The following is a 16,606-nucleotide window of genomic DNA, read 5'->3' on the forward strand; positions in this document are numbered from 1 at the left end:
GAGACTTTGTGAGAAAAAAATTAAAAATATCAATTTCCGCTAACTTGTGCCAAAAAAAAAAAAAATTCTATGAACTCGCCATGCCCCTCATTGAATACCTTGGGGTGTCTTCTTTCCAAAATGGGGTCACATGTGGGGTATTTATACTGCCCTGGCATTCTAGGGGCCCCAAAGCGTGAGAAGAAGTCTGGTATCCAAATGTCTAAAAATGCCCTCCTAAAAGGAATTTGGGCCCCTTTGCGCATCTAGGCTGCAAAAAAGTGTCACACATCTGGTATCGCCGTACTCAGGAGAAGGTGGGGAATGTGTTTTGGGGTGTCATTTTACATATACCCATGCTGGGTGAGAGAAATATCTTGGTCAAATGCCAACTTTGTATAAAAAAATGGGAAAAGTTGTCTTTTGCCAAGATATTTCTCTCACCCAGCAAGGGTATATGTAAAATGACACCCCAAAACACATTCCCCAACTTCTCCTGAATACGGCGATACCACATGTGTGACACTTTTTTGCAGCCTAGGTGGGCAAAGGGGCCCACATTCCAAAGAGCACCTTTAGGATTTCACAGGTCATTTACCTACTTACCACACATTAGGGCCCCTGGAAAATGCCTGGGCAGTATAACTACCCCACAAGTGACCCCATTTTGGAAAGAAGACACCCCAAGGTATTCCGTGAGGGGCATGGCGAGTTCCTAGAATTTTTTATTTTTTGTCACAAGTTAGTGGAAAATGCTGTTTTTTTTTTTTTTTTTTTTCATACAAAGTCTCATATTCCACTAACTTGTGACAAAAAATAAAAACTTCCATGAACTCACTATGCCCATCAGCGAATACCTTGGGGTCTCTTCTTTCCAAAATGGGGTCACTTGTGGGGTAGTTATACTGCCCTGGCATTCTAGGGGCCCAAATGTGTGGTAAGGAGTTTGAAATCAAATTCTGTAAAAAATGACCTGTGAAATCCGAAAGGTGCTCTTTGGAATATGGGCCCCTTTGCCCACCTAGGCTGCAAAAAAGTGTCACACATCTGGTATTGCCGTACTCAGGAGAAGGTGGGGAATGTGTTTTGGGGTGTCATTTTACATATACCCATGCTGGGTGAGAGAATTATCTTGGCAAAAGACAACTTTTCCCATTTTTTTTATACAAAGTTGGCATTTGACCAAGATATTTATCTCACCCAGCATGGGTATATGTAAAAAGACACCCCAAAACACATTCCCCACCTTCTCCTGAGTACGGAGATACCAGATGTGTGACACTTTTTTGCAGCCTAGGTGGGCAAAAGGGCCCATATTCCAAAGAGCACCTTTCGGATTTCACAGGTCATTTTTTACAGAATTTGATTTCAAACTCCTTACCACACATTTGGGCCCCTAAAATGCCAGGGCAGTATAACTACCCCACAAGTGACCCCATTTTGGAAAGAAGAGACCCCAAGGTATTCGCTGATGGGCATAGTGAGTTCATAGAAGTTTTTATTTTTTGTCACAAGTTAGTGGAATATGAGACTTTGTAAGAAAAAAAAGAAAAAAGAATCATCATTTTCCGCTAACTTGTGACAAAAAATAAAAAGTTCTATGAACTCACTATGCCCATCAGCGAATACCTTAGGGTGTGTACTTTCCGAAATGGGGTCATTTGTGGGGTGTTTGTACTGTCTGGCCATTGTAGAACCTCAGGAAACATGACAGGTGCTCAGAAAGTCAGAGCTGCTTCAAAAAGCGGAAATTCACATTTTTGTACCATAGTTTGTAAACGCTATAACTTTTACCCAAACCATATTTTTTTTACCCAAACATTTTTTTTTTATCAAAGACATGTAGAACTATAAATTTAGAGCAAAATTTCTATATGGATCTCGTTTTTTCTGCAAAATTTGACAACTGAAAGTGAAAAATGTCATTTTTTTGCAAAAAAAATCGTTAGATTTCGATTAATAACAAAAAATGTAAAAATGTCAGCAGCAATGAAATACCACCAAATGAAAGCTCTATTAGTGAGAAGAAAAGGAGGTAAAATTCATTTGGATGGTAAGTTGCATGACCGAGCAATAAACGGTGAAAGTAGTGTAGGTCAGAAGTGTAAAAAGTGGCCTGGTCTTTCAGGGTGTTTAAGCACTGGGGGCTGAGGTGGTTAATTGGCACAGTTCCTTTAAAAGGAACTTTCTAATATACAGACACGATTTGATTGGACCTGTTATGGTAAAGCAATAGTCTTGCTAGCTTTACCAGTGTTCCCTTTCCGGAAAACTAATGAAAGCCTAAATTCTGCAGCACTTCTAATTCGGACAAATCACCCGTACATATCCATTCATTGGGGATTCCAATGGCCAAAATGATGATGGTAATAGTCACAATACTAGTGTTGTGTGCACCCCGAAAGCAGTCCCCATTCACCTTTTTGCCTCTGAGCCACTATACCTCCGCATACATCTTTCTTTTTTTTTTTTTTTTTTAACTGTATGGAAATAACAAACTACACTTTTGAATACATCCTGCAAAAACCATGTACCAATCATAACTCATACTCCAGTCCACACACAAGTCTCTGCACCATACACATAGCGTACTCCCTGGTACTGCAGTAAACCGGTAAAGCAGACCGTTTACTCTACAGAGATGTGTTGTTTTTTTTTGTTTTTTTTTTATAGTTTTGACTTGTTGCTCAAAAAAAATAATACTTTAACCCCTTCAAGCGCCAGCCTGTTTGGACCAAATGCCGGGGCCCCATTTTTCAAATCTGACGTGTCACTTTGTGGTAATTTTAGAACACTTTTATTGATCCAAGCCATTCTGAGATTGTTTTCTTGTGACACATCGTACTTCATGATAGTGCTGAATTTGAGTTAAGTTTTACCTTTATGCATACAAAAAATCCCAAATTTGCTGAAAATTTTGAAAAATTAGCTATTTTCAAAATTAGAATTTCTTTGGTTTTAAGACTAATACCGTTACTTCATAAAATAGTTATTACTTTACATTCCCCATATGTCTACTTTTTGTTCTCATAGTTTTGTAAATGTCATTTTATTTTTTTAGGAAGTTAGAAGGCATAGAAGTTTAAAAGCACATTTTTTTTATTTATAAGAAAATTTCCAAAACCCACTTTTTTAAGGACCATTTCAGTTACGAAGTCACTTTGTTGGGCTTACATAGTAGAAACCACCCATAAATCACCATATTTTAGAAACTACACCCCTAAAGTTATTTAGAACAGATTTTACAAACTTTGTTAACCCTTTAGGTGTTCCACAAGAATTAAAGCAAAATGGAGGGGAAATTTTAAAATTAAATTTTTGGGGGCAGATTATCCATTCAATTCCTGAAATGCATCAAGGGTTAACAGCCAAATAAAACAATATTTATTACCCTGATTCTGCAGTTTACAGAAACCCCCCATATGTGGTCGTAAACTGCTGTATGGGCACACGGCAGAGCTCAGAAGGAAAGGAGCGCCATATTATTAATGGAGGGCAGATTTTGGCTGCAATGGTTTTCAGGTGCCATGTCACATTTGAAGAGACCCTGAGGTACCCCTAGAAAGAACACCCCAAAAAGTGACCCCATTTTGGAAACTATCTCCCCTCAAGGAATAAATTTTGTGGTGAAGTGAATGCTTTGACCCAACAAGTGTTTCATAGAATTGAGAAACAGATGGCTGTGAAAATGAAAAATTAACTTTTATTTCCAATATAAAGTTGCTTTTAGGGCTGCAGTAAACAATTATTATTTTAGAAATCGAGTATTCTATCGATTTGTTTACGATTGAATACTCTAATAAGAAAAAATGAATTAATAGACTGTTTTCCTTTATAAAAACTCATCAGACCCCCTGCCCCAACACCCTTTGTTCCCCCCTGTGCGATCACCCCAAGTGCATCAGTTCCACCTTAGTGCCTTCGCCATCACACTGAGGCCGGATGGCAGGAGGCAATGGGGGCATCTGGGAGGCATTATGGGGGCAATTAAATTACTAGGGGCGCTGGGGATTATTATATCAATGGGGGCACAGTGGCAGTCATGCCTGGTTTCAGGCTGTGATCTCCAGCGTGGAGATCACAGCCTGAAACCGTCTTTTTTTTACACTAAAGCACTCCAATTGGTTAGTCTGCAGAGAATAGCTAATCAGAGTGCTTGCTGGCAAGGGACCACTCTGATTGGTCCCTTGTCGGCTTCCCTGGTGTCTCTGCTCTCGGGGAGAGGAGACTTCGGGGCTGTGAAACTGTATAGTGTCACAGCCCCGGTAAGCAGTTTAGACGTGACTGTACGTCCAAATGCAGTAAATTACCGTATATACCCGAGTATAAGCCGAGGCCCCTAATTTTACCCCCACAAAATGGGGAAAATTATTGACTCGAGTATAAGACTAGGGTGGGAAATGCAGCTATAATGCAGAGTGTATGTGTATATAATGCACACACTCTACATTATATACACACATCATTATATACACACACACACTCTGCATTAAATACAGGGAGCCATCCACAGATCTCCCCCCTAAACAGTGCCATCCACAGATCTCCCCCCTAAACAGTGCCATCCACAGATCTCCCCCCTAAACAGTGCCATCCACAGATCTCCCCCCCCTAAACAGTGCCATCCATAGATCTCCCCCCCTAAACATTGCCATCCATAGATCTCCCCCCCTAAACAGTGCCATCCATAGATCTCCCCCCCTAAACAGTGCCATCCACAGATCTCCCCCCCTAAACAGTGCCATCCATAGATCTCCCCCCCTAAACAGTGCCATCCACAGATCTCCCCCCCCCCTAAACAGTGCCATCCACAGATCTCCCCCCTCCCCTAAACAGTGCCATCCACAGATCTCCCCCCTCCCCTAAACAGTGCCATCCACAGATCTCCCCCCTCCCCTAAACAGTGCCATGATGGCACTGTTTAGGGGGGGGATCTGTGGATGGCACTGTTTAGGGGGGGGATCTGTGGATGGCACTGTTTAGGGGGGGATCTGTGGATGGCACTGTTTAGGGGGGAGATCTGTGGATGGCACTGTTTAGGGGGGGATCTGTGGATGACACTGTTTAGGGGGGAGATCTGTGGATGACACTGTTTAGGGGGGAGATCTGTGGATGGCACTGTTTAGGGGGGAGATCTGTGGATGGCACTGTTTAGGGGGGAGATCTGTGGATGGCACTGTTTAGGGGGGAGATCTGTGGATGGCACTGTTTAGGGGGGAGATCTGTGGATGGCACTGTTTAGGGGGGAGATCTGTGGATGGCACTGTTTAGGGGGGAGATCTGTGGATGGCACTGTTTAGGGGGGAGATCTGTGGATGGCACTGTTTAGGGGGGAGATCTGTGGATGGCACTGTTTAGAGGGGGGAGATCTGTGGATGGCACTGTTTAGAGGGGGGAGATCTGTGGATGGCACTGTTTAGAGGGGGGAGATCTGTGGATGGCACTGTTTAGAGGGGGGGGATCTGTGGATGGCACTGTTTAGGGGGGGGGGATCTGTGGATGGCACTGTTTAGAGGGGGGGGATCTGTGGATGGCACTGTTTAGAGGGGGGGGATCTGTGGATGGCACTGTTTAGGGGGGAGATCTGTGGATGGCACTGTTTAGGGGGGGGATCTGTGGATGGCACTGTTTAGGGGGGAGATCTGTGGATGGCACTGTTTAGGGGGGAGATCTGTGGATGGCACTGTTTAGGGGGGAGATCTGTGGATGGCACTGCCATCCACAGATCCCCCTACAGTGCCATCCACAGATCCCCCTCCCCGATGCTCACAGCAGTATATTTATAAAATAATCAGTAACTACTTTAACTTTAATCATTGCTGAGCTCTTTACTCAGATTTTTTGGATATCTTACTTTGTTTTAGCTCCGGTAATAGCAGGCAGTGCGGGCGGGCGGCGCTCACTGACGTCACGCGCCTGCTTCTCCCACTAGGCGGCGCAGGCGCGTGACGTCAGTGAGTGAGCGCCGCCCCCCGCACTGCCTGCTATTACCGGAGCTAAAACAAAGTAAGATATCCAAATAAATAATCCAGGGCTTTACTCATTATCTCCTGGGGGGCCCCGTGGGCCCCCCTGTCTTAGGGGCTCGGTCGCAATTGCGACCGCTGCGACCCCTATAGCTACGCCACTGTTGGTCTGTATTATGGCAATGTAAGTTGCCATAATACAGACCTAGACTCGAGTATAAGACGAGGGGGCTTTTTGAGCACAAAAATATGTGCCAAAAAACTCGTCTTATACTAGAGTATATACGGTACTTGCAATTTGGACATACAGTAACGTCCAAATGCGTGAAGGAGTTAATGTACAAGAATATTGTGCTTAATGGTTACAAAATAAATAACAAGTGGGCAGAAACGGCTATAGTTAGTGATTCTTTGTCTGTTTCCAGGGACATGGGTAGCAGGTTTACACAAGTCCCACTGGATTGGGTCCCCAACTTGACATTTTTCAAAAAATGATGTCTCTTGTGGAGTGATAACTCATATAATTAATTTTTTATTTCAGGGGCCCAGTACTATGTGTGGTGATGAGCACTAATGGGGAGCAGTGTTACAGTGGAGGAACAGATGGTGTCATTCAGAGCTGGAACACCCCAAATCCTAATGTGGATCCATATGATTCTTATGGTATGTTAAAACTAGGATAAATGATATTACTTACAGGGGTTGTCTGGGTTTGGGGCAGAACCCAGATATAAGCTCCCCTTCACTCCTGTACCATGTAAGAGTGAAGAATTGGAGCGTTTTCTTGCTCCGATGCTCCCCTTGCCTTACACTGCATTGCGTAGGGCAAGGCCTGTTGTGAGCCAGTGACGTATCGCCTTCACATCAGTATGCTAAGTGGGGACTTCCGCCTAGCAGGGAGCCCGGTGACACCACCGTCACAAATGGGCTGTGTATAGCGCCGTTCTTTGCAGTTTTAGAGGCAGGTATCACTAGTACCCACCTCTAAAACAGCCCAGAGTAGCACTATGCACCGCCCGTATGTGCCAGTGATGTTATCAGGCTCCCTGCTAGGCGTAAGTCTCCGCCTCGCATGCTGATGTGAAGCTTGATATGTCACCGGCTGACAGCTCGGCTTGAGTGAATCGACCTTCAGATCAGATCTTTGATTTTAATGCAGTATCCGTACAGCATTAAAATGTATTTGCTGTGTGGAGCCAAAGTTCTTCTCGCCCAAGACTTCAGTTAAATCCTACTGTATTCATATCTGCGTATTGAAAAACAATTTAAAATAGGAATCCGAAGTGGGCTTTGGTACAGAGGTACCAGGCAGTATCAAAGCCCAGTTCAGATTCCTATTTTACATAGTTTTTCAATATGCGGATATGAATACAGTAGGATTTAACTGAAGTCTCGGGCGAGAAGAACTTTGGCTTCACACAGCAAATACATTTTAATGCTGTACGGATACTGCATTAAAATCAAAGTATTTGAACAAATGATTCACTCAAGCCTACTCACAACAAACAGACCTTGCCCTGCGTGATGGAAGGCAAGAGGAGCATCGGAGCAAGGAAATGTTACGATACTCCACTTGTACATGATAAAAGTGTGAAGGTGAGCTTATATCTGGTTCCGGCCTTGAACCTGGCCAACCCCTTTAAAGGGGTTTTCCCATCTCATATTTCTGACATATGCTATCACTTTGGTTAGGGTCCAACCTTTAGCGCTGCGGCCCATTCACAGTTTTTTCCCCTATACACTGTTGCCTCCAGGCGCCTTCTGTGCAGGGAACTGCAGCCAGATCCACTCAATTGAATGAAGCTGTGCTGCATTTCCCTGCATAGTGGATAGCTGGAGTGCCAATGTGCAGGGAAAGACCTAGAAGGGGCCCAGGAACTGAATCAGCGTTGCAGCCCTTTTATTCTTAATATCGATAGGTCAACTAGCAGTAAGCCACCAGTTTGTATAACTCCTCTTGCCCACGACCGTATGCCCTCCGAGACATACTGTCCGTAAGCATTTATCGTGCGCACGAGAAGGCACAGCATCATAGATTACAAAGATGCTGTGCCCGACGTCCACAGCATTATTGTAATCTATGATGCTGTGTACTCCCATGCACACGAGCAATGCCGCTTCGGGACATGTAGCCCGCTCACGGACCGTATATCTCTGAGGGCATACGGTCGTGGGCAAGAGCCCTAATGGTAATACCCCTTTAAATCTTTAATTATCTATTTTAGCATAACCATGCAGTCCTAATTGTATTTCTGTTATTGGTTAATCAACCATGTGAATCTTATCTGCTCCACTTGCTGGCTACAGGCCATAGCAGGGATGGCCAACCTGAGGCTCTCCAGCTGTTGCAAAACTACAACTCCCAGCATGCCCAGACTGCCTACCATGCCTGGGCCCATAGGTTTGGATTTATTACACGATAATGTCCAGCAGATAAGCAAATGTTTTACTGGTGAGCAGTATTGGCACTAGATGGGTGATATTAATGCAACCTCTGTTCACACTGTAGTCATGACAGATAAAGTTAAAGGAGATGTCCCGTCTTGAGCTTTCATGGCTGAGAAGTCAATAACCCACCGTAACTGGCTCGGGGAGGCACAGTTGCAGAAACCACCGAGCTTTAGCGCTGGCCACCCCAGGCCTGTGCTTCCTGTGGGTTATTCCCATGTTGGCCATTAAAGACTGCTGAGATAGGACAACTCCTTTAAGTAGCTTTACAAATATTTATTTCTTGCGGAGCAACTAACTGATACCACTAGAAGCATTAGATTAGACAGGTTAAACGCTGACCTGTCCAATCCCTGTATTGCCTGGTAAAAATGTCAAATCTGTGGCCAAGTTTATTTCCTCCTACACTAGATTACAATACAGAGCCTGTACATTCCAGAATACAATTCACCATAGCAAGTTCATTGCTTGCAGCAAGGTGTGCTGGGAGATTTCAGCTGTGCCCGATTGTGAATATAGACCTTAAATGGGTATAAGCAATGTATGTATAAGTTACCCCTCATATTGCTATGGAGCAGATATCTTCAATGAACATTCACAATCCCCAGTTACTGTGTAACGTGGTTTTCATGACTTGGCAATGTTGGTGTTAGACTTACAAACGTGTGATCGCACTTACCGCTTGTCTATTATGGGGGACAGTCCACACTACTACATGTTATTTCCAGGAATTGAATTTAATCCAGAGATGTGCTCATATTTCTCCCCCTCTCCCTAAACAGATCCTTCAGTCCTGCGAGGCGCATTTGAAGGCCACACTGACGCTGTATGGGGCTTGGTGTACAGTGCGGCTCATCAGCGTTTGTTGTCCGCCTCAGCAGATGGCACCGTTAGAGTATGGAATGCACTAGAAGCTGCTCCGGCATTAAGCATATTTAATGATAACCAAGGTAATGGACTTACCATAGTAATGAGCAGACTGGTCAATCTGTATTTTGCTTTAGTCCTTGTATGCTGCATATTGTCTTAGTATTTTATTTTACAGGATTTTTTTTAACCCCTTACTTCCAGTTAGAATTGTCCAGCCGTTAATATCGAAGACCTGTCGTCAGGATAAGTCATCAGTATCTGATTGGCGGGGGTCTGACACTGCACCACCACCGATCAGCTGTTTGACAAGGAGGCGGCGATCCATGCAATCGCCGCTTCCTGGTCATTACACTACATCTCGTCTCCAGTGGAGCGGTGACGTAGCGTAATTACAAGCACTCGCACCATTCACTTGAATGGAGCGGGTACTTGTATTGCACTGCAAGTGCCGTGTAATTAAGAGGAGCGCCGCCCCCTCTTCAACCAGCTAATTGGCAGGGTTGCCGGGTGTCGGACCCCTGGCGACCAGATATTGATGACCTATCCTGACGATGGGTCGTATATGAAAAAACCGCAGCACTCACTTGTCTTCAATTATGCAGGATTTATTCACCAACAAAAATGCGACGTTTCGACCATCATGGTCTTTCTCAAGCCTCTTGAGAAAGACCATGACGGTCGAAACGTCGCATTTTTGTTGGTGAATAAATCCTGCATAATTGAAGACAAGTGAGTGCTGCGGTTTTTTCATATACGACACATCCAAGGGGGATCTTCAGACTGGCTCCCAACACGGCTGGCACCACCACAAGAAAAGTTTTTAATTTTTTTGTTGTGCTGCTATTAACATTATTCTATGACTGTCCCGACGATGGGTCATCAGCATTAACGGCTGGACAGCCCCTTTAAGGTGTATACACTTTGTCAATAGGTGTGAATAAATCGCGCTTCAGATCCAAGATCTGAAGTCGATTCGTTCCCCAAGTTCGTTTTAATGCTGTGTCGGAGACCTCTCCGTATGGCATTTAAAATTTATGGGGTGCGCAGAGGCAAAATTCTTTAAGTCCGAAGTCTTGTGAGACTTCGGTGAAGAACTAAGGCTTTCAATTCTACAAGGTTCCGAAGCCGACTTCGGATTCCTGTTTTAAAATATTTTTAAAGTTGTAGAATCAAAGGCTGAAGTTATTCACTTAACAAATTTTACCTCCACGCAGCCCATACATTTTAATGCTGTACTTCAGGGGTGCACAACCTTTTTTGGTCTGAGGGGCCGCAAATAAAAAACACTTTTTAAAAAAGTCGATCAGTGCTCATTTGCATCAGCCTATTACACCGGCCAATAAATGGGAAGGAATGATCATTACCACAGTCATTCCTCCTTCACTTAGTTACATTATTGTTAGCCCATCACCGATTACATGGTGAGATGTACAATTATTGTCAGCACATCTTTCATCCTGATAAAATATGCAAATCGGCCGACAAACGAGTGATTCCTTGTTTATTGGCTGATCAGCAGCACGATAATACAGGCCAGATATCAGAAGGGAGTCTTCCTATGAACACTTGTTCCCAGTAATTGTACTGAATGTTGTGCAGCGTAGTAGGGGCTTAAAGGTATTACCTGCAGCATAGCCCCTGAAACCGAAGAGTTGTACTTACCTGCTCCCCACTGCCTTGTGGTCCTTGCGCTTTTTACGCCTGGCAGTCCATGGACATAGTCACTTGCACCGCTCCAGCCAATGACTGGCTTCAGAGGTGAGGTGGCAACAAGCAGCATGTCAACGCTGAAATAGGTCCTTGACTAGACTGGTGTATGTGACCATACCCATGCACTGCCAGGTGTAAACCACGCAGGGACCGGAAGATGGATGGAGCGGAGACCAGGTAAGTATGAATCGTCTATTTCAGGGCCAATGCTGTGGGAACATGTTAAAAGTAAATTTTTACATGGAAAAACCTGGAAAGGTGGCGACATTTCCTTCCATTTTGCCTCCTATTCCTAAATCAGCTCTTTCCTTCACTGCAGAGGACAGCACTCACTGGTTAATTCCTCCTCCTGCCCCCCCAGTTACAGGCTCCATGCAATAACCAGTAAGCGCTTTACCTTACTAGCAGGGAAAGCGCTCATTGTTTAACACTTTGATGACCAGGCCTGAAAAGGCCTTAATGACCTTGTGATTTAGCGCACTTTTTGTAGGACTACCAAAGTATTTTTTACATGACACATTTATTTTTTATTTGGGGGAAACTGTACAAAACATTTCATATTTTTTAAATCTGCAAATTGCCACCAAAATAAATTATAATTTTAGTTTTCCATTTTGTGTCTTTTTTTGTTATATGTATAGTTTTACGTGAATGGGAAGATAATGGGGATGGTTTTGGTTGGTGTGGGTGTTTTTTTTTTAAATGTATTTTATTATTTTTTATTTTTTTCTTAACTTGCCGGTAATTTTTTTTTATATATTTCTGCTACCTAATATGTCCCCGAAATGATTATAAAAAGACCTTTGGGAGACACTGACACTATTTTATTTATTTTTTATTATTTTATTTATTTTCTTTTACTTTAAGCTGTATTTTCTTAATATTTAATTTTTTTATAATTTTATTACTGTATCTTCACCCTATAAGACGCCCATAAAATGCACCTAGGTTTTAGAGGACAATAAGAAAAAATATCAGACCAGCAATCAGACCCCCAATGTTAATAAGACCCCCTTCCCCCCCATTCAGACCTCAGATGAGCCCCCCCATTGCCTATCATGTTAGCCCCCATGCCACAGAGCACATAAAATAAAAAAAAACACTTGCCTCTCCTGCTGTGGATGCCGCCGCTCCTAACCTCCAGTGCATTCTGTCTTCGTGCCGTGGCTGTGTTGTCACCCGACACACTCAGCGTGAGGTCACAGAGCACCGTCACGCTGTGCGCAGCCGAGGACCATTAGTATTCACCCCATAAGACGCAGCAACATTTCCCCCCATTTTAGGAGGGGGGGTGTGTCTTATGGGGTGGAAAATACAGTATCTATATTCTTTAAATATATTTTTGCCACATATGTCACCCAAGAGGTCATTAAAAGGTCTTTTTAATGACCTCTTGGGTGACATATGTGGCAAAAATTGGGAGACAGTGAACACTTTTTTTTTATTTTGCACTTTTTCCTTTTTTTTTTTGTATTTTATTTTTGTTTTATAATTTTCTATTTTTTTTTTTAAATAAATATATTTTTGCCACATGTCCCCCAAGAGGACTTTTTTTTGCTATTTATTTTTTTTTTATACAAATTATATATATATATATATATATATATATATATATAATTTTCTCCCTCTCCCCCCCCCCCCCATATAATATAACCCCAAGAGGTCACCGAAAGACCTTTTGGGAGACAGACTTTTTTTTTTAGTTTTTTTTTTGTTTTGCACCATTTCCACTGTGAGGCATCCAAAGAAGCCCCAGTTACAGGGGAAACAGCCAGGGACCCGTCTTGCCCCTGCTCAAGTGCAGGAGCAGTAATCCATTGTCATGTGGTACTCCGGGGCAGAAACGCAGCTCATTGCATGATCGGCATTATTTCTGCCCAGCAGGAACGGGTTGTGCACCCCTGCCATACAACATTAAAACAAAATTGGTGAACGAATGGACTTCGGATCTTGGATCCAAAGTGCGATTAAGTCTACATAGCACATTCTAGGAAATGCTGGACTCGCCAGAGGTGGCCAGTTCACCAGAGGTTGCCAGCCAAAAGCTTTGAGGTCCACAGTGATGGCTAGCTTCCAGTCAGGAGTCCTTGAAGGGAAGTTGTTAGTTTATCAAAAATTGGGGCACAGGCAGGGGATTGTTTTAAAATAGGTAATTGATTATTTTGCTATCTGCAGAATCGTCTGGCACTTCAGCACTGCCATTCCTGTCCTCCCCGCTAGTCTTTGTTTACTGAGCAGCAGCACTGCTGTAGCCAATCGCTGCCCTCAGCCGTACACTTTTGAGGCCAGTGGTTGGCTGCATCGGTCATATGTCTGTGACATTAGCGATGCAGCCCTGTAAACAGAGCAGCACATATACAAGGCTGATGCCACGGTTGTGTAGTTTTCACTGCCTCTGATTTACCCCCATTCAATGTCATGCTTGAGATTTTAAATCAATAGGACAGTTATTTTTTGTAGCTGATTTTGGTGTGGAAAACATTACAAAATCTTTGCCGAAAAAAACTGTACACTCCCTAAGGATCACAGGTGTTGTTACAGGACAGTATTAGGAATCCGGGACTGCCTAACCGACTTCTGTATACCTAATCGGCATACATTTGAGTTGCCCTGACCTGAATCAAAGCAGCCTGGCAGCCACAATGCATGTGCTTCACATTGTACGCCTGTTTTACTGTATGTCCACATATTAATGGGAAATGTATTGTATTGTAACTTTGTTCCATTAAAGGGGTTGTCTCACTTCAGCAAATAGAATGTATCATGTAGAGAAAGTTAATACAAGGCACTTACTAATGTATTGTGATTGTCCATTAGGCCTGCAAAGAGTACTCTATTAAATCGAGTAATTCGACACCAAAAAATCCTCGATGCAAGATTCATTTGTGTCACGTGACCACGGAGCGGGAGTGAAGCGCTTGCTATTATTCTCCCTCCGTGGTCTCCCACTGGCCCGCAACACGCTCGGAATACTCACCTTTCCAGCAGGGGGCCTCCGGACACTCCACAGCACGTCCATAGTTCCACGCTGCACTGACCACCTGACGTCTGGCCCAGAGCAGCGTGGAACGATAGAGTGTCGGCAGCCCCCATGCTGAAAATGTAAATTGGTGACACCAAGGTAGCGGGGGCGCGACTAAGGCCGGGCGCCCGGAGTGCACAGCGTGATAGCAACCAATGACGCTGTGCTCTCGCCAGGTGGCAGGAGGAAGGCAGGCTGGGCTTTCACGGACCGTGCATCCGTGGTTTAACCGAAGTGTGTTCCGGCCTTGGGGGAGAGCTGAAGGCACAGAGGGGTGCAAAGGGTGTTGTGGTCTGAGTTTTTATAAAGGAAAACAGTCTATTTCGTAAAAATAATCGGTAGAATACTCGATTGCTAAAATAATTGTTTGCTGCAGCCATATTGCTTCCTTTGCTGGCTTCATTTTGCCATTGCATTATACACTGCTCGTATCCAGGGGTTATGTTTACCCCTACAGGAGCTGCTGTGCTTGTTTGCCTATGCCCACTCCCGTGGTCCTGGCCAGTCAGAGGCCTGCGCTTCTGGATTGCACGATGGTCATAACCCCTGAAAAGGAGCTAAGTGTAATGCAATGGAAAACTGAATCAAGCCAGCAAAGGAAGCGATATGGACAATCGCAATACATTAGCAAGTGGCTTGTATTAACTTTCTCTATATAATAAATGCCTTTTGCTGAAGTGAGACGTCCCCTTTAAGTTGCCGTAGGAGTACACAGTATGCTGACATGCTATTGTTAGACAAAAATGGTATCTGTTGGTTCACTATATGATGTGTTTCATTTAGTATTTTACCCAAGTTTTTGTATTTCCCATATAACCTGTTTAATGAGAAGTAATTAAATTTTTATATTCTTTAGAATTAGGAATACCTTCCTCTGTGGACCTAGTCAGCAGTGACCCAGCTCACATGGTTGCATCTTTTGATAGTGGACACACAAGTATTTTCAATATGGAAACACGGCAGAAAGTTTTAACATTAGAGTCTTGTATAGAAACAGGTATGTATTGTGTCGACCTCCTTCTTTTCTGTGTCTTAGCGGCACACCTCTCTTAACCACCTCCCGTCCGCCCATAGACTATAAACGTCCGGGAGGTGGTTCTCTATTTCTGAATGGACGTTCCAGAACGTCCGTTCAGAAACTGCAGCTGCACGCTAATCGTGCAGCTGCTGATCGGGTTGCCCGCTGTCAGTGACAGCAGGGCAACCCAGAGAGGAGGCAGGGACAGTGCCCAGGTGTCCCTGCCTTCTGGATCGCTGCATACACAGCGCTCACCGTGCACCGTGCTATGCGCTTCCTGTTCCCGGCCAGCGGTCATGTGATTACTGGGACCGGAGAGTGCAGGAGCTGTGTGAGGTCTTTCAGAGACCTCGATCAGCCCTGCACTGAGGCTGTACAGCGCTGGATTGCGCTGTACAGCCTCTCTGGGGGGTGCATTTCTCCTGTAACTGGGGCTACTATGTCAGCCCCAGTTACAGGAGAAATCAACAGTGAAAAAAATAAAGTGAAGTAAATGTCCCCCAGAGGTCTTGTATGACCTTATGGGGGACGAAAAGTGTAAAATAAAAAGTAAGGAATAAAAAAAAATGTTAATAGAAAAAATAAAATAGATATATTTGGTATTGCCGCGTCCGTGACGGTCGGCTCTATAAATAGATCACATGATCGACCCAGTCCGATAAACACCATAAAAGAATTATTAAAAAAGCGGTAAAAAAAAAGCCATTTTTGTCACCTTGCATCACAAAAAGTGCAACACCAAGTGATCAAAAAGGCGTATGTCCCACAAAACGGTACCAATAAAACTGTCAAAAAGTGAGCCCATACATAAGAAAATCTATGGACATTAAAACATATTTTTTTGTTTAAAAAATGCTATTATTGTGTAAAACTTAAATAAATAAGAAAAAGTATACATATTAGGTATCGCCACATCCGTAACAATCTGCTCTATAAAAATGTCACTTGACCGAACCCCTCAGGTAAAAGCTGTAAAAATAAATAAATAAAAACTGTGCTAAAACAACCAATTTTTTGATCACCTTGCCCCATAAAGTGTTATAACGAATGATCAAAAAAAATCATATGTACCCAAAAATAGTACCAATAAAACTGGCACCTTATCCCCTAGTTTCCAAATGGGGTCACTTTTTGGGAGTTTCTACTGTAAGGGTGCATCAGGGGGCTTCTAAAAACCATGTGGAGTTCCTTTTCGTTTGCACCCTGCCGTGTGCCCATACAGCAGTTTATGACCACATGTGGGATGTTTCTGTAAACCGCAGAATTTGGGTAATAAATATTGAGTTTTGTTTGACTGGATTAAAATGGAAAATCTGCCAAAAAAGTGAAATTTAAAAATGTGTTCTCTATAACCTATAAAGGGTTAACAAAGTTTGTAAAATCGGTTTGAAGTAACTTGAGGGGTGTAGTTTCTAGAGTGGGGTAATTTTATGGGGGTATCCACTATGTAGGCCCCACAAAGTGACTTCAGACCTGAACTGGTCCTTAAAAAGTGGGTTTTGGCAATTAAAATTCTAAGCCTTCTAAGTCCTAAAAAAATAAAATGACATTTCAAAAATGATGCCAACATAAAGTAGACATATGGGGAATGTT

General features: G+C 43.5%; 1 protein-coding gene across 2 annotated transcripts in view; it reads left to right on the plus strand.

The window, feature by feature from the left end:
- The window catches only part of STRN (striatin), a 121,623-nt gene that overhangs the window by 90,305 nt on the left and 14,712 nt on the right, over positions 1–16,606 (plus strand). For both annotated transcript variants that reach the window (XM_040429512.1, XM_040429513.1), the window contains 3 exons: positions 6,487–6,608; positions 9,176–9,343; positions 14,852–14,992. In XM_040429512.1, coding sequence (XP_040285446.1) covers positions 6,487–6,608; positions 9,176–9,343; positions 14,852–14,992 — 431 coding nt within the window. The remainder of the gene's footprint in view (positions 1–6,486; positions 6,609–9,175; positions 9,344–14,851; positions 14,993–16,606) is intronic.

Source organism: Bufo bufo, chromosome 4 (assembly GCF_905171765.1).
Source record: "Bufo bufo chromosome 4, aBufBuf1.1, whole genome shotgun sequence".
Lineage (NCBI taxonomy): Eukaryota > Metazoa > Chordata > Amphibia > Anura > Bufonidae > Bufo > Bufo bufo.